General features: G+C 32.8%; 1 protein-coding gene across 1 annotated transcript in view; it reads right to left on the bottom strand.

The window, feature by feature from the left end:
• Positions 1–22,197, bottom strand: part of GABA-B-R1 (gamma-aminobutyric acid type B receptor subunit 1) — a 95,164-nt gene that overhangs the window by 4,423 nt on the left and 68,544 nt on the right. Inside the window, exons 6-14 of the mRNA XM_090119610.1 lie at positions 14,929–15,097; positions 13,460–13,575; positions 13,255–13,382; positions 12,704–12,845; positions 10,211–10,361; positions 9,592–9,832; positions 7,770–7,977; positions 6,134–6,390; positions 2,340–2,477 (exon numbers count right to left, since the gene is read on the bottom strand). Coding sequence (XP_089975736.1) covers positions 2,340–2,477; positions 6,134–6,390; positions 7,770–7,977; positions 9,592–9,832; positions 10,211–10,361; positions 12,704–12,845; positions 13,255–13,382; positions 13,460–13,575; positions 14,929–15,097 — 1,550 coding nt within the window. The remainder of the gene's footprint in view (positions 1–2,339; positions 2,478–6,133; positions 6,391–7,769; positions 7,978–9,591; positions 9,833–10,210; positions 10,362–12,703; positions 12,846–13,254; positions 13,383–13,459; positions 13,576–14,928; positions 15,098–22,197) is intronic.

Genomic DNA, 22,197 nt, shown 5'->3' with positions numbered 1-22,197 from the left:
ATTTTGCAAAGTTGAAGTCAATGTAAAGATTTTTGTATGGCTTTTATTAATATTTTGAAGAATTATTCCAAATTGAGGGCAAATCTGAATAGGAGCATTATCCTACCATACATAAATAACTATTTTTAAATTATTTTCCAGTAAAAAAGAGGCATGCAACGCTGAGCAACAGTGATTCAACTTTAGCAGAAAATTCGCGAAAAGTTTTAAATGTGAACCCATTGTTTCTTGTGAAGTAATCTCAGTTCGAATATAAAACTGGGTTTTTGTTTTGTATTTATAAAGGCACAAGTAACTTTTATATTCATAATAATATATTAAATAAATTAGAAATAACATTATTTGATAGATATTATATCTAAAAGAACATTAGTTGTATTTTTTCCCAATCAAATATTCTGAGAAGTCACTTGCAAAATATAATTTGCTCTAATATTCTTGGAAAAACGAGTTCAAAGGTGTATGAGACTCATAAATCTACAATTATATCATAATATGGTTTGAAGTCAAGAGTTCGATCACTTAGGATTCTAAGAAATAAAATATTTAATTTTAAACGTTTTTTAGCTTTCTACAGATTATGCCTAGACAGGCTATTTTATTATACGTACTGTTTGTAGTTTAGCTGATATGTTCATGTAATAGGATAGTTTGAAAAAAAAATCCCCTTAATCCCTAAGCGCATTGCTAAAAAAGTTATAAATAAGCCAATGTTATTTCCCTCCTAACTGCCTTAGCCGCAAAGGGATCTACAGCTGATAGTGTTTCGGAAATTGAATCGGATTTATGTCAACTCTGAATAAAATGAAGGAAATTTGATCACGAAATAAATTCAGATCTAATATGTTTGGGTCTTCACTTATACACTATTTGTTTCGGAAATTGAAAGATCAAATATTATAATTTAATTGAATTGAATAGTTGTCTGTTAGAATTTATTGTTAAGAATTGTTACAAGGGTTTACTAGATATTATATTGATTCCTATATATATTTTTTGCCGTACCAACCCTACCCACTGATTTCATTTGTTTTTAATGAAAATCAGGAATTTTTTATATAATACACAACATGTATGATAGGAAAAATTGCATGGCTTGGCTCGACGCAAGAGGTCTATTAATATAAAATAATTTTAATTAAAAAATGAAATAGTAATGCTGGCACTTCCACACTTAATAGGATTAATACGGCAATTGGCTTCAGTCCAAAAAGCGCGAATTTTGGTATCATTTACTTTTTAAGCTTGCAATATATCTAATTTGTACGCTAGTTTTGTTAAACTAAGTGGCTTTTGATAAACATTTATTAGTCCCATTGGTCTAGCTACTATATTATAATGCTGCATTAATAGCATACGAATGTGCATTTATCGTTTTAATGAAAAAATGCAAGGAAAATTTTTATTAATGAAAAAGACGCAAGTTTTAGGAAAAAATGCTCACCGTCAGGGCACCTAGTTTAATATGTGTACTGGCGAAAATGCTAACGAGAAAAGTAATTAAAAACTGGCGGTGGTGGGTTATTTCAGATTGTTACAAGTAAAAGAAAGGGGAGTAAAAATCGAAATCTAGCGCCAACTACTAGAGTTTAAAGTTGAACATTGTTAGCTCTTGGAGGAATCCATTTTAATTCTACAACTTGGAGATGGCGCAAGAATGCACAAGGGTATAAAACTTAAATTGTAGCGTCTCAAGATTAAATGTGCTCGGTCCAGCCAGCGGCCATTACTTTTTACCACAGACATTTACTTTGCGGAAACGATATCGACTCAGAAGACAAAGCATTGGGCCCTATATCATGTATGAATCGGAAACTATTGCCACGTTCACTGTAAATTTAAGTCGCGTTCTCGGAGTTTCGTAGAAGATTCTTTTGTTTGAAAGTGAAAATCGAGATATTATATTCTATTACAATATGCTGATGTAGATTCGTATGTGTACTAATGGGATTAGTTCAAACTAGCCATTTGAATATACATTTATTCAAATATTCTCCTGTCCCAATTTAAGCTTCGTAAGCGAATATCGACGAAGACTTACAAACTAAGCAGGCGTTGGTATGGAGAGCAATTAGCAAAGAATACATTCGCACTAATGACCAAATGCTCTGTAATCCTCCAACTTCACTACGTCACTACTGTGAGCATCTATAGATTTTTCCTTTGATGTGTACGCAAAAAGTCCAATGTTCAAAATCAAAAAGGCAATTCATATTGATCTCTTTTCTGAAAAACCCTCTGAAATAAATTCTAAGCGGATTCTGTCTAGAGTTATGGATTTAATTAAGAAAGAAATAGTTCAAATGCAAAACTTACATATTAAACACAACGTAACTGACCTGAGCAATAAGTTTCTGCAGTTCTTCGTTCTCCTTAACTAGTTCTCTGTAGCGCTCCTCGTCAGCGGGAGCAGACCCGGAGCCAGAGCCGCGACCGCTCTCTGCTCTCTCCGTTGGATGTCTGATCACTTCTATCACCTACATTATGATTTTTTTTTTATTATATTTGTATAAGATGTTATGTGTTGATTTTTAGATGCTTCTTTAAACTTTACGGAAATCAAAAGCAAAGCTTCTATGCTTTTTTATAAAGTCACTTATCATTATTGATATTCATGGGTTTTCGCTTTAGTTATTTATTAAATGGGTAGTCATTTTCAAATATGTCGTAGTTCATTAATATTGGATGCTAAGTTTCGGGTATCCTCACATCGTCTTAAACTTTGATCTTTGTAATATAAGTAATATTACTCATGATATTTTGAGGTATGGTGAAAGGTTAAAGGGTTTTTGCGTGAGCGATCACAGAACTCGTTATATATTGCTAAAATATCATCTGAAGTGTGAGGTAAATCTAATAATAAATTTCTAACAGTTACACATGTAAATTAAGGATCATATTTGCCAAATATAAAACGAAAATATTACATTTTCCGAATATCACATGGTTAATCAATTTTAAGATTTAACCAACAGCTTGAGAAGATATTTTAGAACCACAATTTCCTATATGTTACTTTAGAGCGATGAACAACAAAAATTTAAAAGCACACAAGATGACTTATTGGTACAAGAATGAAATACGTGATCAGTTACGTATATGAGGGCTTAACTTGAGTGGAAAGCCTGGGGTCTTTTTATTGTAATGGAATGGTAACTAATATTGAAAGTATTATACCGTGCAAACATTTTCAGAAATCATATTTATACCCACACTTTATTTTGTGTACCCTAGATATGAAATAGAATTAAATTTATTGTGGTGGTTGAGACGTTGATATTAATAAGGTACGGTTATAAAAGAAATGTCAACACATTTATTTTGCTACTTTTGGAATTTTTACATCAAAAATACATCTCCATTACGGCATTACGTACGAAACGTATTTTGCGTCACTGCTTTGCTTCAAAGTAATAAGGTTATTGAGTGATTCAATTTCATTTATGGTACCTAGAAAATATGATATAAAATGTTATAAGTATGTACTTTAAAATGATTGTTCTTAATGAATAGGGTGAATTCAAGAGCAACGCTACTAAACGCAACCAATCAAATTTACGTGTATGAACTAATTATTATGCACATATTATAAACATTGAGTGATGTTTCAATAAAATATTTTGAGAAAAATATCTTTACATAATATAAAATGCCAAAACTCATTGTCAAAATATATGTATTGCCTAAAGCCTTGGAGTAGTGGGTACTGTATATATCAAAGATTTCAAAACGTAACAATAGCTAACACGATGAGTTGATCGCAAAACATCATTTATCGTTCGTTTCGACATTATTATTTGTTGGTGACGCAGCTTTAATGATTTCCCTATAGCCTCAATATGAGAAAACGATTTTTAAATTCATATTTGATGAGGCTTTGTATTCCTTTTATCAATCTACATAGAATATTTAATAATTGCTCTACCAATTTTTTGTGGTCACATTCATTATTGTCTGATGGCAACTAGGATTTTGTTATCGCATAGTATCGCGTTTTGCTTTATATAAGTAGATATTGTTATAATAAAAGCTTACATTGTCATATAAATACGACTATATACCAAATAGATGTGGTTCTACGAGCCGGTTACATAGTAACATTTATTTTAAGATAAGTCTATTGTGTTAATCAATGTCTGTGATACAAAACAGGAACAAAGCTGCCTCGTGCGATGAATGAAGTTAAAACAAATGCCAGTTCCCTTTTTGTAACGTGTGTGATACGCGATCGTGATTAACGAGCAGAAATAGTCATGGGAGTGTTCATATGTTACACATTTCTTCATAGTTATGCCGTAGTTTATCTCTATAAAACTACAAGTTAATAATAAATTCAATTTTTAATGATTGAATATTTATATCGAAATATCGAAAAGGTAAATCTATTGCATTTTTATAGCCTTTAATTTTTTGATCTTTTTTCTATTAGCCTGCCAGTCTTTTATAGATACCTACGTTTCTACGTTTATATTTTCCAATGCGCTTTCAATTTCTTTTATAAACGCATTCGTTGAGTCATGCATACCTACGCTAATAATGCGATTACACGATTCATTAACGTTGAATTGAAATTGATTACATTTATTCATTAAACAGTTTGCGTTATTGATTCTGAAAAAATTCCCGATATTCCCAAGCGAATGAAGTTTATTCAGGTTTTTTGTAGCGTAACCTTTTTGAACGAAACTCAGTGCTATAGTTTGGTTTCAGTGTTCGTATTTTTATAAAATCCGGTGCACACAGAGTTTTTGTGTACATAAAGTATATTCTAGACGAAACAAATTGCATTGTGTGTATATTGCTTACTATTTGTGAATTCTCAAAAGAGGCTCGTTATTCCTGTCGTGGAAACAAATAAAAGGTTGATAATTAAGAAGATATTATGAACATTTTTTGAAAAGTTATACTAATTATTACAGAGTTTATGTGTCGAGAGAATGTTTTATTCATTAATTTAATACTTTAATGCAATTTCGCCAAGTACCTGCAAAAACTCTGGCAAGCGTTTACATAAAAATTCTTTAATCTGGGAAAGCATTAAATATTCAACAAAGTAGAACTCAGCGTCAAGGTTAAATGTTCCTGTCTCGAATTTTACAAGTTTCAACTAAATTTCTCAAATGTTCTGGAACGTTTTAAAAACAAGAATATCAATTTTCTAAAAAAGGTGTTTAGAGATACAGTATGTAGCATATTAGGATCAAGCAGTTCTTATTCATGAATCGTATATGCTACGCTCTTTTATATAAATTGGTCTCTTAACCGGATTATATAAGGACGAAAGCTAAGTGGCGTCGAGCAAAATGTGGGCATACGATATATTTAAGCTTCCAGAAAACTGCTTTACTTGCACTGAGCTATTTTAGGAGAATTTGGTATTTAATTTACTCTCATTAAATTCTATATAAAGCTTAACGTTAAGAGTTTTTGTTGAGTTAAAATATATATTTTTCAGATTTTACTTGCAAACCGTTCTTATAATACTTACTTATGGTTTCAAAAAGGAAATTCGTATAGACGCGACATTATTTTGCCAATAAAGTTACACATAAAAATCAGATATCATATTATGTAAGCCGTCTTATTAATCTAGTTACACAAGTCACCCTTTACAAAAATACATTGAATATAACCTGAATTCAATTACCCTAGCCCCCACTAGGGAACACGGGACTTCACTTACAGTGATTTGTGGGCAGACTAATATCTGCAAGTTTCTATGAACGTACACTGATTTATATTCAAATCATTCAACTCTAACATACATTTATCCCCATCGGAATATATGAATAAGCCTGCCGCTCGTGTTTTCGATTTCCCTATTGCCCACGGTATTATCCAATCTATGTGTTTGTGCACAGCTATCGATATGGGACTTGACTAATTTTGCAAATACGAATTAGTACTCGAATATTTTTTTTAAATCCATACGTATTAAATATCCTAGTTTTTATGCATTTTGGAAACAGCTGCAAAGTTTAAATACACGCTACTCATATTGGCTTCTTTGGAGTACATAGAATTATTTAATTAGCGAAATACTTATACCAAATGTTTCAGAATTAAGACTAAGATAACTATAAATATACCTATAAATATACCTTGACCCTTTTATATAGTAAGTAATACATACCTTGGGTATAAAAATGAGGGCCATACTCAGGAAACAGCAGAAGACAATCGCAAGCGAAACGAACGCGAACGCCGCGTCCTGCTGGCTGGCTATCACCAAAGTGACCGGTGCTGTTATCAGGCAGAGCACTACCACGTTGTAGATGCTCATGCCCACGTAGCGGGAGTCGTTGATGGAGCGGACCTTCACGGACCGCGTCTCGTAGGCAAGGAACAGTCCGAAGACTAATACGAGGCCCTTGTAGCCGTACATTACGCCTGAAATGAATGGTTATGTATTTTTTGCATCCACACACATACATATATATTATTGAATTGCTTTATGAATTATATATATATAGAGGTATCAGTTTATCTTATCCATTTATATCTACCTAATTATAAATAAAAACAAAAGCTACGAATTAAACTCTTTACAACTTGAGTTTGGTTAGCAAAGAAATGTTTTAGTATTGCACCATTTTATGGACAAAGCAGATGTGATTAAGAATTAAAAACTTTTTAATTTCTGCTCGCTAAGTTACCGCCGGCTCGCAAATGAGTTTGCGGTGGACTTTATTTGAGACTTATTTATGTTTTCATCGTTTTAGGGACTGAATTATACGGTATTAAACTTCATTTATAATTAGCTTTCAGAACTTCATGGGCGGAGGAAGTCAAATTGTTTTAAGTAATAGCTCCTCTTGAAGAATGCGTTCATATAGGGTTACCTCCAGAAGCTTCTATTTTGGCATCTTTCGAAGGCTTTCATCGCTGTTAAGAATAATACGAGTGGAACTCGAGAATTTCTCGCAAAGGAGCTCGTTATATTTCTTAGAAGTGTATAATATTCTATTTTGAAGTTAATACTGAATATAAAGGACCGGAAATTCATTTCTAAACAACATCAAATTGAAATGTAAATTTATAGCATATAATTAAGTATTTATGAATTGAGTACGCAACCACTCGCAGTATTAGTTTAAGAGTTAAATGAAATGCTCCAACATTTCATCGCTGTGTAAGTTGGTCTAACTATAAAATCGATGCAGTATGTTTTAGCTTGATGTCAAACTAAAATTTAATCCCATTTGTGCTCGGAAAGCTACCCGACTTGCTCACAGCTATTTATAGTAGTAGTAAGTTTTATTGTGATTAAAATTCATAATACGTTGTAAACGGATTTCCAGCGAACCATCGGAGTAGGTCAGTTAATTGCAACGGTTAGTATTTCGAACAATCCTGAATAATTAATCGCTTCATGCATAAATCACGTAGTCGATGTATCGAAACTTATAGACCCGTGAATAATAATTTATTAATTAAATAAGTCAACAAGTATGCATATTAATATTTAACGCGATTTAAGAGTTGTATGCTCAAATGTTAATGAGATAGGTAATTATGTGCATCAAAAGTTGTAATTTGTTACTTCAAATATTTTTGAAGGTTTTACTGTGTCTGAATCTATGTCGTATCTATATAATTCTCTTTCGAATGAAGTAAATTAATAAAGTGTTTCGAATTAAAAAATTCATCCGTTCTATTCTTCAATTAGTCAACTATGAGCAACAAAATTTTCGATTGTTTTAGGTTCACATTGCAGCTGCTCCTCACAGGGAATATTCCCTCTTGCATATTCAACAATTATTACTCACCCAGCCATACAGCATTATGTTCGCTTTCACAGTGTTCCAATTCTGGCCGTATATGAACATCGTCGTCGTGGTGTCGAGGCGCTTCCAGAGGGAATATCTCGACTCGTCTTTGCAACGGATCCCGTATTTGCCACGCGGTCAATATTGCCACGTCTACTATGAGGAGACCGCCCACCATGGTGTACAGCTTCCAGCCGTGCATGCGTTTCTAAAATTGTATTTGTATATGTATACAGCTTTATAGTAGGTAATGTAATAAACTATTATTTTAATATTTTGTGTTATTGATTTATAATCTTTCATAGTAGGTTTTATTGATATGTTGTACTTGTAAAGTGCTATAACGATACTGCAGAATATATGAATGATCATTGTAATAATTGTTGAATATCCGAAGATTTAATTTTAAAATGTTAGAATTTTGTGTTCATAGGTACATATATAAAAATACTAAGCAGTTTGTTTATATTTAGATAAAGAGAATTTGTTTACATGAAAGCGCGTTTCGTTTGAAAAAACAAAAAACAAATAAAAACAATATAAACACGTTAAAAAATGAGCCATTCATTAAAGAAACAGTTCCGTAATGTTGGGTCTATAAAAAATGAGTTACTTGCTTTTGTGGAATTTAACTTGTCTAATTAGTCAGCTACAAGTACTTTTACTGCAATTTCTTTAAATAGATATTCTTTTCACTTTGGTTAAACATCCCATTTTTTAAGTAATCAACAGTATAATGTACTTATAACGTACTAGAGTCGTTCTTATCTAACACAAATCTTCTCATTAAACTTCAAACTGGATCTTCGTAACTAATCCCACTGTTTTACAATAGGTTAAGCTTTAAAGTTATTTTCGAAAGACGATCAAGAGCCGGCCATAATGTCGTGGCTTAGCTTTATCTCGGTTCTATTGCAACAAGCGTAGCCTCAATGTCTATTGTGTAAATTATACGTTACGGATATTGTCTTTTAGATTTATGCGTTTGTCGTCACAACAGAACCGCGAGTTCGCTCGCGTGGAATTTATTCCCTTCATTTCTCCCGTTTGCTACAAACGAACCATTCACATTATAATATTCCAAATATACGTTAACATTCAGATGTTATTTTCCCATTCCTATATAAACGAAAATAAGCCCTTATATGAAGCAATTCAATTCTGAAATTGTTCATGATTATATACGAACTTTCATGTATATTCAAATCATATATAAACACACTTAATATGATGTAAATTGAAAACATCACAGTATCGCAGAAAACGCGCCCTACAAATTTCAGTTAACGCCTAATGTACTAAAAACAGATAAAGTCATTACGGAACAAATTGCGTGCTATAAATAAAATGAAGCGCTGTTGCGAAGAATTTGAACTTGCGAGCGAAGACATAAATTGCCTGCGATTCGAAAATTGTTTTATATTGTGAAGAGAGTGAACGCGAATTGAGAAAATTTCTCTTACATGGCGATGTCAACTTATTCAGTAATGTTTTTTTAGATTAGAAAGCGGACTAGTTACATATAATATTATAATTTTTCCGTAATAGGTATAGATAACTAAAAGCAACAAATTAAGAAAAGTTTTATATTTAAAGAGAGAATGACGTTGATGGATTAATAATTATTAGGCCTATGTCGACCTACTGTCGTTTTCTAGAGTAAGCATAACTGTTAGTTTGTTATGATATTTTCTTTTAATTACTTTACTTATGAGGTAGTTTTAAGTTTACATATTTGTAAAGAATTATTACGTAAGCATTCAGTGTTTGGCATTTGTATGAATCTACCAAGTTGTAGGATTGTATTTTTTCTTCAAATTACCTTCGATTCGACTTTCGGCTTCGTTGTATGTCTGTGCACCCTCCACACTTTGGTGAACATAGCGCCGTACGCCATAGAGAATCCCATGGCCAATAGCCACGCTCGCGCCGCACATAGCCCCGAAAAGTGTTGCGGCTGCACCCAGCGCCCGTCCACGCCTAGTGCTATAGCTGACCCGAAGCAAACGCAACACCCGCACAACATTACGGTGTTGCAAGCTGGATGCGACCACTGGATCACCCTGCCATAAAATTATTACGTACCGACATAAACAACGTGGAAATATTTACAGACGTAACTCGGTCTTTTAACGACCGCTCTGACGTTCGCCGGTAATAAAATCGAGTTGCTGGATTACGGATATCGGAACGATGTCAATAACTTAGCGGATAGATAAGTAACTGGAGATCGAGAAAAACACCATAAAGATTAGAGGGGACGAAAACATTTAATCATAATTGCATAGGTAGTTTATACCTTTAGCTAAAGTGATTCGGAGAAGCAAAGAAAAATACATAAACATGTCGGAAAAGTCTGTAAGCTTTAATTCACTTAAATTCAGGAATTTTCAATAGAGTTTAGATAAGAATGTGGTTGACAAAAATAAAGTATTTCTTACCGTCGATGTCTGTGCATGATGTTAAATACGATAAGCGCGATCGCCGCGAGGATGCCAGCTATGCACAGAGCAGTCATGCAGGCGAACAGAGGCAGCGAAACTGTTCGCAACTCGTTCACAACTACAGTGCGGTCTGGTGGTACTTTCCCTCCTGTTGTAAGGGTAGATTTATTTAAAATCTATTGTTAGTTAAACGTTAAAGTTTTTTTCTAAATCATAGTCGGCAAAGCTGATGGTAAGCGTACCCGCACCGCCTATGAACATTTGACAATTGGCTAAGGCCTTATGCCTCTTGTCATCTAACATGTTTATTAATTTTAATTTAACCTTTTAATTAATAATTCAATTGATCCTCTACCTAGCAAGTAGATTTATACTGTAAAAACTTTTCAAATACTACACACTCCATAGTAGCTGTATTTATACTAAAGCTGAATAACGGTCTATTTACACTGTAAATGTAGTATTTACTTTGCTTGGAAAGATAATTTTAGTTACCTAGTTTAAATCTCGGCTTGTTCAAAATAACATGCAAACCGTTTCTAACAAACATTGTGAGTGAAATGAAAACGCAACTTTATTCATAAATTGGACCTCGATGTTGCAAACAGCATGAAATACGAGAACCACCGGTTAGAGATATCGTTAAATTTTTATAGGGAAAACTCTACTCAATATAGTTTTATGTTTTTTATGCAAATCGTTTTAGAAGAGGCCAGAAAAATCTCAAAAATTTTAATTTTATCAATAAATGATTGCATTGATTGATTCCACAAAGCGTATTTGATCGTCAGCGAGATTAATGTTATTCATGTGGATTGTGGACTGATATAATTTTGTAGCATTTTATGGTAGTACTTGTACAACAATTTTCAACGTTGAGATTTAAATAAAACTGTGTATCAACCACACACAACCAACCACATTGAAGAAGTAAGTACCCTCATATTTGTTTTCAGGTATGAGTTAATTTTGGCATATATGCAGCTATGCTGGATACAAACATTAATCTGTAATGTCATTTCTGTGGTTTCCTTGTTAAAATATCAGAGCGATCTAGGTTAATTAAATTTGCACGAAATATAACATATTAACGAATTTATTAACGATGCAGTATCGCTGAACACACAATCAGCAATCATAATTCAAGTTGTAATTATTGGAATTCGATTTAATTTTGCACGTTTTAATGGTATTTCTCATTTATCTTACGAGGTGCTAATCGGTTGAAAAAGATAAGTATTAAGCCTGGGTAATCTGGGCGGAATTTTGGCGAACAACTTTTTAGTAAAGTTCCTAATGATATCATTTTAACGCGTTCTAATGGCCCCATTATGATTTCACGCTGAAGAACGCGAAACTTTTGGAAATTAATAAAATAATTTTGGAAGCAAGTATACCTACCTATTATCGCTGCGGATATAAAAAGACATTTCATTAAAAGATGCTGGTTTTTGGTAATTGATTAATGGTTTTTTTTAGATTTGGTATAGGTATGTAGGGGTCCTTCTATTATAATTTTTAGGAATATTCTTTCAGGATTTTATACGTTCTACGTTCTTATAGATTGAAAAAAAAAACTACTACCTATTTATTTTATTTATTTATAATGCTTCATTGTACAAACATGAATGGACAAAGCAGAAAAACGGTACCTATATAGTTTTAAGTTGGATGTTATTCATTTTTTTATAATTGAAGAAATGTTGTCTTGCCTTATTATAACATTTGAACGAACGTATTCAGAATTATATTTGTTTTGCTTGTAGGTTATGAAAATTTAAAAGGCTCTATGAAATATAAGCTATGAAAGTTTTTGATAATAATCTTTATCATTACAAACTACTATAATTCACACTCTTCTTGTTATAAGTCTAAATTTTAATATAATCTCTATTAACAATATCGTAAACTTCACGATAAATACTGAAACACGTAATACATAACCCGATGAACCATTTGTTATTGTTCTAAAGTCTAACTAGACTATTGGCGTTATCAAAAGTTTAACATTGATGAATGTTCATCCTTTTTAACTTTTTAACTGTTCTTGTTATGTTTTTCGAATATATATTTGCGACTATCCTGCTGTGTTATTTGTAACAAAGTAAAGCCCAGGATTATTATAACATTGAATATTAAGGTAAATATAGCAACATTTCGGGGCTATTCTATAAATAAGGTATGAAATTGGTCAACCGATCACGGCCGAAAAATACAGAGTAAAATTGTGTATTGTTCCTGCATTTTGCGCAAATTAATTTTGATGTAAATAACAAGTTTACCATTATGAGAGCATTTATGTAATTTATCCTATATTATAATCCATATTTACGGTATACCATCAGGGATTCGAAATGAGGAATTACATACAGTAAATTTCTGATTTTATTTTACTAAAAAAACGGGCCAGTTTGCTAGTATTTTAGATACGAAAAAAATCCTTTTCTTTCGAGAATAAGTGATCTTTAAAATAAAGAAGTTCACACTTACCAACCCAGCGCTCGCGTTCTAACCATGTAAGGTTATCTGCTTGTGTGTCATAATAGCCAAGTTTCACATAATGGTTGTCGTACAACTGCTCTATTTGAGTCAGCGCAATTCGATCTCCCTGGGACGAGAACGCCACCAATCCCTGCGATAAAACTCCAAGTAGTATACATGCTTATCGGATCACTTTTATGGGAGGCTTTATATAATATGCAAACTCAATTTTCAATCTAATTTATCGCTCCTTTCAAAGTTTCTAACGACCAACAACTATTTTGATTTATTGTTTATCTAAATTGTATACAACTACTCTAATAAATTACTCTACAAACGATGCTGTATAAGCCTTAATTTCTGCACCTTTATTAGAACAAAATAATGAAGTAACGCGAATCTTTCCGCCAATTTGTTTCGAGAAATGTTGCTGTTAGCCAGCTATGAAACTCAATCTCACGTCATTAGTATAACGAGCGCAAACTTATATTGAATCGTCGGTGGCGCATAAATATTAGATTCATAAACAATAAATAGCGTGTGGTAATCAAGATACTCACCGACACTCCCAAAAATGAAGTCGAGTTTATAGCCTCGTATATATCGTCTGCGATCTTTTTGTTAGTGTACGTAAAATTTTTCAAGCTCAGCCCGCTTTTCTGGAGTTTCTCCATTGTTTTATTAAACGCTGCAAGAAGAATTTTTATTACATCGCACGTTTCATATAGAGTAAGCAAGAAGTACAATTTTCAAATATTATATTACCGAGAGCTACCGCCCATACTGCATCGTAAGCTAAAGGTGCCTCTTGGTATCCTTCTGGAAATTTCTCTCGATCGATGTCATACCCAGCTTCCCGGAGCGCTTCATTTAGTCGGGATCTATTCAAAATGAATAAACATTTAGACCCTTGTGTTACAAAATAAGTCCATGTTATATATTTTGTCTATCCTTTTATGAATTTGATTAAAACAAGCCCAGACAATAACAAAGCCGAGTTTCTCATTAACATGGAATGATGATACGTACTTATGAAAATAATAGTTGATTAAAAAGGTGCTTTGCTGTTTTAGAATTGCAGTGTAGAGAAAGAAAAAATGGAATGTTATTACGAAAAATGTACGATAGATTTGAAAATGAACGTGATATAAATTATACCTATTACCACTGTCAGATTGTAAATCACGGGATGTTGTTTGGAAGTTGAGAATTGTTTTCGTAAGCTTTGTAATATGATAATAACTTTGTGTAATGATGAGCGATCACACATTTTTTATCGGAGTAACTTTTTTTCATATTTTAATTTATTTATAGATGTTATTCAATTGCATAAGTGTTGTATTTAGTACGTGGTCAACATTTATTGCTTATTCCTTTGAAACATACAAAAAGGAAACGGGGTCTTTGGCTTACGTATTCCGTTGGAAGCGGATTAAATAAATATCACAAGTGATGAATCAGCTTAAGTGAGGACAAGCCGACACAGATAATAATCCTCGAGACATCTAATTTCCGATTCTCCTCTGACAAAGGATAATAGCACCTTTATTGCTTTTCGAGTGTCCAAAAGGGCTAATAGGATAATGACTATGGTTAATAACTATCTAGGTAAGTGCTTCTTGTCTGAGAAAGTTTAAAACAAGAGAAAAACGGGCAATTCAAAGGTAATTTTCCCGATGTTTGATGCCGAGTGCCACTATACGCACGCAGAAAGAATAGCTTAACCCCTGTGCTTAACCCCAACCCGTAAAAGTTGTGACAAGCGGTTTTGTTTGCTATCTCGCCGCATGAACGTGTTTTCCATTCTATGTGTTCGTACAAAAGAAGTCGTTGTCACATAAAATTAGATTTCCGAAAGTACGACACGCCGATGCTCTTGGATATTGTGAAGTTTTTGAAAGGAAATGATGCGCAAAATTATTTGACGGATTTGTGTAGTGCTTTGGAGTTTGTAGTATATTTGCGTTACCGTTTGATTATGAATGAATGAATGAATGAATGAAAATATTTTATTTGCACCAAAACAACATCATGTTTCATGTTTTGATGATTATTATGTTACGATAACAGGTGTAATATGTGTTTATTATTGAGAGTAAAATGAACTGTATAATCGGTTAATAAATAGATTGATGGTGACATAATATTGTGATAAAAATCTAATTTCCTTTTAATTCCAAAGCAATCCGTTAAGATTTTCAATACTCACTCTATAATGAAAATAACTATTATACCTGAAGTCTTCTGAAGTCATTCCCGAGATAGTGGTCTGGTTCGCGTTTTGGTTCCACATCAAAGCCTCCGTGGTAAGGTGACCTTCAGCAGCCTCTCGCATCTGTTCCGCCGTGCAGTCCACACCTTCCCGCTCCAAATTAGTTTCGAACCAATTATCTTCATACCAACCTTAACGAAAGATTTAATATTAATTATAAACGTTATATTGCCATAATGACATCTTACAGCAAGTAATAAAAGCTGATGTTGTATTAAATTTCGTTTACAAAATTTCAATCTTCTCGTGAATTTCAAGATTTTGAAGATTGAACTATATTTTATGTGAATAGGTATTGTGTTTATTTTCTTATATGTGTAAACTGTGAAGTGCGCATAGAATTAAGTTGTCCTGGGTTCCATTCCCGTTGGCGACTAACAAAAAAAAATGTATGCGTGTACACACGTAAGAAGTGAAACTTCTTTATGACCTTAAAAATGTCACGAGTATGGCGTAACGCAAAAATGTCACGCGTACGGCGTAACGCAAAAATGTCACGCGTACGGCGTAACGCAAAAATGTTACACTAAATTTTTGTCCAACCCCGATAAAGAAGTTTCACTTCAAAAATATATGTATGTGGGTTTGGCAGGTCACATAAAGCTAATCACACATTTGTCCGTCAAGAAAATCGATTAGTGAAACAGATATAATGCATCTGCTCCATTTCCCGCAAGGGGACACGGGAATACACACACACGTAAGTATCGTGACTTGCGGGTTAAACTAGTTAGCTTTTTCAAGCATTTATGTGTTATATTACATTTTTTAACATACAAATGTCATTAGATATTAATTAATATAATAATTTATCGTAGGGCTTATTTATATGAAAACATAATCAGAAATAGGCGATAAAACCGATTAGATAATATATTAACATTCGATTTATTATTGTGTGTAAGTAGTTGATTAATACTATTTATATGTATTTATACGGAACAAAGTGAACTTTGCCACCAAATATACAACTATTCAGATTGTCAAAACTATTCAATCATACTCCTATTATGTTATTTAATATGAAATTCCAAATATCAATCGTTTGCTTTGATTGCTTCAATCTCGTTTCAAGCACAGGGGCGGAATGAATAGGGTAGCCTCATACCGGAAAACTCTTTTATCACAGAACTTCTATAAAGTGAAATGCCTCTCGCCGAATAGAAATATCCAATTCTAATGCAGGAAACGAAAGGAAAACAACGTGAATGAATTACTGGAATGTTCAGACGCCAGGAGTGTTTGTACGTACTCCACATAAACGTATACTTGACCCGCCGCAGTATTATTACCGTCGGTCTGGCAACTCCACAGCTACCCTAAATTTTGTCGTCGAAAACAAGAAAGAGCTTTGATATACTAACGTAATGAAATTACTACGAAATGGCTATCGATTCGACGTTTACCAAGTTCACCTCGTAACTAGATCGTTGGATGATTGACTTTGACGTTTGACATAATATTTCCGCGAATGGCAGTGATATCGGCTGATTGTGATCAGTCTTAACTGCCTTTGCTTTGATCTCGGTTCTGGCTAAAATGAATTGGCTACTGCTAGTAGGTAGCTAATTAAAGATCTAATCTTTATACATTTATTAAACATGACTACAATTAAGCAAGAAAGCTGAAGAAGAGTCGTATCTGACTGAAACACATATCGATACGTAGCACAAACGTACACAATAATGAAACAAATGTTCTATTATTTTGTATCTACGTGTATTCCTTAACATTAAACGCAATCTTTATCTACGTTCCCTTTGTACTGTTTGTTGTCAGCAAAGCTTGAGGCAAATAAATATATGTTCTTCCCCCAGGCAACTATATTATAATAATCGTGTATTCTCGTGGAAGCGTAGCTAGATGTTTTGAGAGGCCACAGGCTTTTTACTTTTACTAATAACGAACCATGTACAAAATGATTTCTATGAATATTTCAGTAGGTATATTTTAAGTAAATTAAAGAAGGTTTGTTGAATATCTATTTAATAGTTATCATGAAATTTGTTGTTAGTAATTTGGTATTAGGTAGGTACTACCATTATCTTGTAAATATGTGGATAACCTTGCAGACAGTGAAACGAAAATTACGACTAATAAATCGTCAAACACAATTGTATTGACAATAATCTTATATATAAAAATGAATCGCAAAATGTGTTGGTAAGCGCATAACTCGAGAACGGCTGAACCGATTTCGATAATTCTTTTTTTATTATATACCTTGAAGTACGAGGATGGTTCTTATGTAGAGAAAACGTAAACATGTACCACGGGCGAAGCCGGGGCGGACTGCTAGTACTATATAATTACTTCAATTATTGTTTCAACTAATTTTAAAAACATATCTTTCATCACAAAAAAAAAACCGTATTTTCAACGAATTTTATAAAACCTAGGTTCATAATATGAATTTCAGATGAAAATAATTCTTGAAAAATATTCACAACCTAAAATATACTGAAAAGCCGAAGGCAATATCAGTGACGCTACGTTACCTTAATTAAGTGTTTTATCAACTTCGCTGAGGTAAAATTTTATACAATGAAACAATGTTATATTCAAGTAAATTCAATTTGCTCGGCTTATGTGTAAGAATGAGTTTAGATCTGAAATAAAACAGTACTTCGGTAGCTCGAGTATTTTCCCTCCCCACCTATTTCACAGATGTAAACGTAGATACGTACGATAGTAAACTGCAGCGAATCAATATCAAATCCGATTCCACTTCTATTTTTGTGTTAATCATTATTAGTAGCAGTGTAAAATCCGTAATACTATGCATGATTTTCTTGTTTAGAATTAATATGAACCTATGCGAAGCCATGTTGCTATCCATTGTTTATTTTAAATTTAGCAACTTTTTACATAGAGGTTCTTCTATAATCTCGGTTGTGTTTAAAACCAGTACCATATATTCTCATATATTATTACAAAATTTTTAAGAGAGTTTTTATTTTCAATATTACAACCTTTTTCACCTTAAAGATTCTACTGCGTTGATTACTTCGTAAAATTTATCCAAAAGTTAAGAAGACTACCTCTGAAGTGAGTTATGAATATGAAATAAAGGTTGCTATGAAAATAAGGAACAATTTTGCTTATATTAAGGTCGACCGGACGTTGATAACCTGCCGATCTTGGAATGACACAACAAGCGATGGCAGACTGCCAAATCACCCCTTCGCATACAGTTGCCGTCAATAATATCTATTCAGGGTTAGGCATTATGTCATACAAATAGGTCGGTGTTATTTACGTGGAACGGAATTTTTACATTTAAAATTCAAATAGATAGCACAAAAACAATATTCCAACTGATATTATTGCGATCGTAGCGGCGCGTAGATAGAAGATACATTAAGTAATTATGTATTCAAGCAATCAAGGAAAATGGGCCTTTGTGAGTTGGTTATTTGATTGAATAACGATGAAAATAGGATATTGCAGTATATAGTACCTACTAATAAATTATTTAAATCGAATAGGTACAAATTGTCTGAATGTTTGAAAATCATTGATGAAGTTGAATGCACATACATTTCCTTTCTATAAAATTAAAACGTTTTTAGGCCATTAAGAGGGATTCTAATTCCTTTTAGTAAGAATTGGGTCACATCAGCCGTATAATACGGCTGCGATTAGTAATAATGCGATGGGTATAACTAGTACACGAGTCGAAGGCTCATATCCATTCTATTCTTAGTACCAGATGGGATAAGCTAATGTAGTTCTGTAATATCGTGTATATGTATAATGTGATAATTTGTTCCAATTCCGGACTGACGTGAATGCACTGACCGAACTATGGCCACGCGCGGCAACTCATCTCAATGGAAATCAGTCAATAACGCCTAAGATAATATAATAGTATGCTGCGCGAATACATAACATGTTCTCCCGCAGTTCAAACATGTTCACATGCATTTCCGCAGATATTATAGAAGACACAATTGAGGGGAAATTAAGCGCAAGACCGATAGCTTATGTACCTGCTTTCCGAGGCACAGGGTTGTTCCAGCACTATCTTCTCCTTAAATTAGGCTAGGGACTAGGTTAGCCGCTATTACTTTTTTTTAGTTTCTTATCCACTATAGTCCTAGTGTAATTTGCAATCTTAAATGAACATGAGACCTACCGAGCAGTCAGTTAACTAACCGTAAATGCGTACAGGTAGCAAATTTTAATACATGTTTATATCTATGACAAAGGTTGTAAGGGTTATTTTTAATTAAGGACCTCTACATAACTCGAGGGTCATATTTAATTAGAGGCATTTTTGACGCACGCACGCCTGACCGCTTGCTTTCCGGTAACATAAAGAAAATTATTTAAAGGTCTAAGGTGTAATAAGTTTATTCTAATATAATATAATCTAATTTATTTATATGGCTATAAATCACGCCATTTTATCAAATTTAGTGTATTAAATGAAAAAGAATTCGAGTTGATAAAATGAATATCCACGTACTTCCTGTCCCCTTCCTGTCGGAACATAATAATTTATTGGCTGATTAAACCGATTTACTGCGACAGAAGGTTTTAAAGCAAATATTACGAACGTAAGATAATGTTATATATTACTCATATTTCATGCGGTATGCTGCAAATGTTTGCGTTTGTTATATTATGCGTAAATAATGTTGATAATAGGTTGATATGAGTGAAAGGTAAAAGTTCGTTTTTTAGGTTCAAGTATTTATTAAAAATATTTTTTAAAATAACTTAAGTGTGAAATGTATGAATCACGCGTATGTAGATGTAAGTAGATATTTCGGCAAATTTATTAACTAGTATTAAATAAATTATTGATTAACTTTCGAACAACTATTGGAGCAAATTCAATAATAATCCCTGGTCCACATTTCATATCGAAGCTTGCTACTTAATTTGATTAAGTGACATATTTAGGTGGCAATACGGCAATGTTATTAGCACATAAGCTGAATATGTTATGAGTTTACAATTCCACAAATTTCATTAACGGTGGAGTGCGCGCGTTATGATATGTCGACACGTGTAAATATAATTGTATATTGAACGTATTATTAATAAAGAACATGGACAAATTGAAGTGATATGGATAATACGAGAATTGAAGTTCATATCACTTGAAATACGTCAATTAAATTCACCCAATAAGCAGAGTTACGATAATAAATATTAAATACGCTATAAAAATTTAATAGGTTTTGGTGCAGCTTTGTTCTACAATTTGACGATGATTTAATTGAAGACACGACAGAGAAAGGGAAATTATATTTCCCTTTTAATACGAATACAATCGAGATAGATAGATATACACATGAATCAGTTTCTGATATCTAATTTCTTAAACAAACATTCATTTACAAAAGGACGCGTAAGGGTAATATTATGCTGACACAGAAAAAAGGTAGAAGAAAACTTTTTAAAAAACACTGACAAATATATTCCTCAACCCATTCCTATTGTGTCGACACAAACGGGCAAACGGTTCGTCGCGTGATTATGAATCTCAATGAGCCAGGATTCGAAACCATGCATTATTTATTTCGATAACAAACACAGCCTGCGGGAAATGTTATCACTTTTTCTTGTCGACATCAGACGTAGGTATATATGTCTATAGTTGTTGATAAATATTTATTTTTCTGACCCAAAATAACCTTTGCTGAATTGCTTGAACCGAGAAATGCCTTAATAGAGTGAAACGAGAAAAAACAATATAGTTATTTTATTAAAATTATTCAGTAGGTATTTTTTCTTCTAAGTATCTCATCTCTTGAGAACCAAAGATGATCTGTAGTTAAACCAATTAGGTATAATTAGAGTAAGAGGTTATACTACTACTGAAGTATGACATAATAATATAGATTCATGTAAAGAATCAACCATTTGATTGTTATCAGAAAGTTCTAGGATATCTTTGTGTATGTTCCGATACTAATTTCAATCACTTCACCGCAACGTTCCATGAATGGGAGGATTGAAATTGATTGCGAATACACTTTCCATATGCTAATGGTTGCAGATTTTTACAAAAAGCTTTTGATTTTTTTAATAAATGAAAAGACAATAAGAAAACACTTTATTATCTCCTAAATCAGCTGCTATCTGCAAAGAAAAAGTTCTTGTAATCTGTTATTTAATGTTGCAATATAAAACAATGTTATTTCATACTTACAGACCGCTTTGTATTACATTGCATTAAAGTTATTAAAGTTCGCAGAGAGAATATTCCAAGGAAACAGAACACTCATATTTCTGTCCTGATACAAATTTTACAATCAAGAAATGTATTCAGAATAATTTGATACAATCGCGCATAAATGATTTACTACAAAAGACAATTCTCGATGTCAGAAACCCTCGCGATTGTTCTGCTCGAATCAGATTCATGAATATACAAATCTGGTTTTATTGATGTTCCATTTTATGTACGATTGCAAAGTCGAAGATAAAACAAAATACGGTAAAACAGGCGTCATCTGCTGGGAACGTAACGCGACGTAGCTCCTGAATTATTTAAGACAAACGTGGATTGCTTAAAATTACGTCACTGTTTCTCTTTCATTAGAAGACGTGATTCTAGGTCGAGTCCAATGTTTCGCTTCTTCTAATGTCTTTTTCTCTTTATTCCATTTTGTAGCTGGCATGTTGCTATGTACATAGTTAGGTGAACATATAATTAATTAGCTTTAAATTAAGCTTCGTTTACTTTCAATGTTTTACTCGTATTAAAAATTTTAGAATTTAATATGTTACGCAAATTAAATAATAATAAATTGGATACAATATCAAACGCATTGTGACAGAGAAGTTTTCTTTGTGAATTAAATATACCTAACATGATATGGCAAGTGCAATAAGAATATTATTCATTGGTACAACTGAAATAAATTTAGCCTTAAAGGTCATAAATGTTACTTTCTGAAATCCATTATTCTAGCGTCATCTCGAATTATCTCCTGGGATCCGTCTGAAAAATGTCTTTGTTAAAGCCTTATCGCAGCACTACAATGAATTGAAATTACCATTTTAATAAAATGTCTGTAAGTAACTGCTTGTACTTAATTAAACAATTCTTTTACTGCATTTTCCTTTTTAATTATTGGCATAATAAAATTTTATGTCTACCAAAGCAACAAAGTGTTCCATTTTAAAAGGGTATAATATTATTTAATTTAAAAAGCGTTTTACTCCGATGCTACTTTTGTAGTCCGGTGGCGTAATGATGATTTATAACGAG

The sequence above is a fragment of the Colias eurytheme genome, chromosome 3 (genome assembly GCF_061535395.1).
Source record: "Colias eurytheme isolate Ceu_HAF_F1 chromosome 3, ilColEury1 Martin Lab GWU primary, whole genome shotgun sequence".
Lineage (NCBI taxonomy): Eukaryota > Metazoa > Arthropoda > Insecta > Lepidoptera > Pieridae > Colias > Colias eurytheme.
This window is presented reverse-complemented; position numbering and strand designations above follow the sequence as displayed.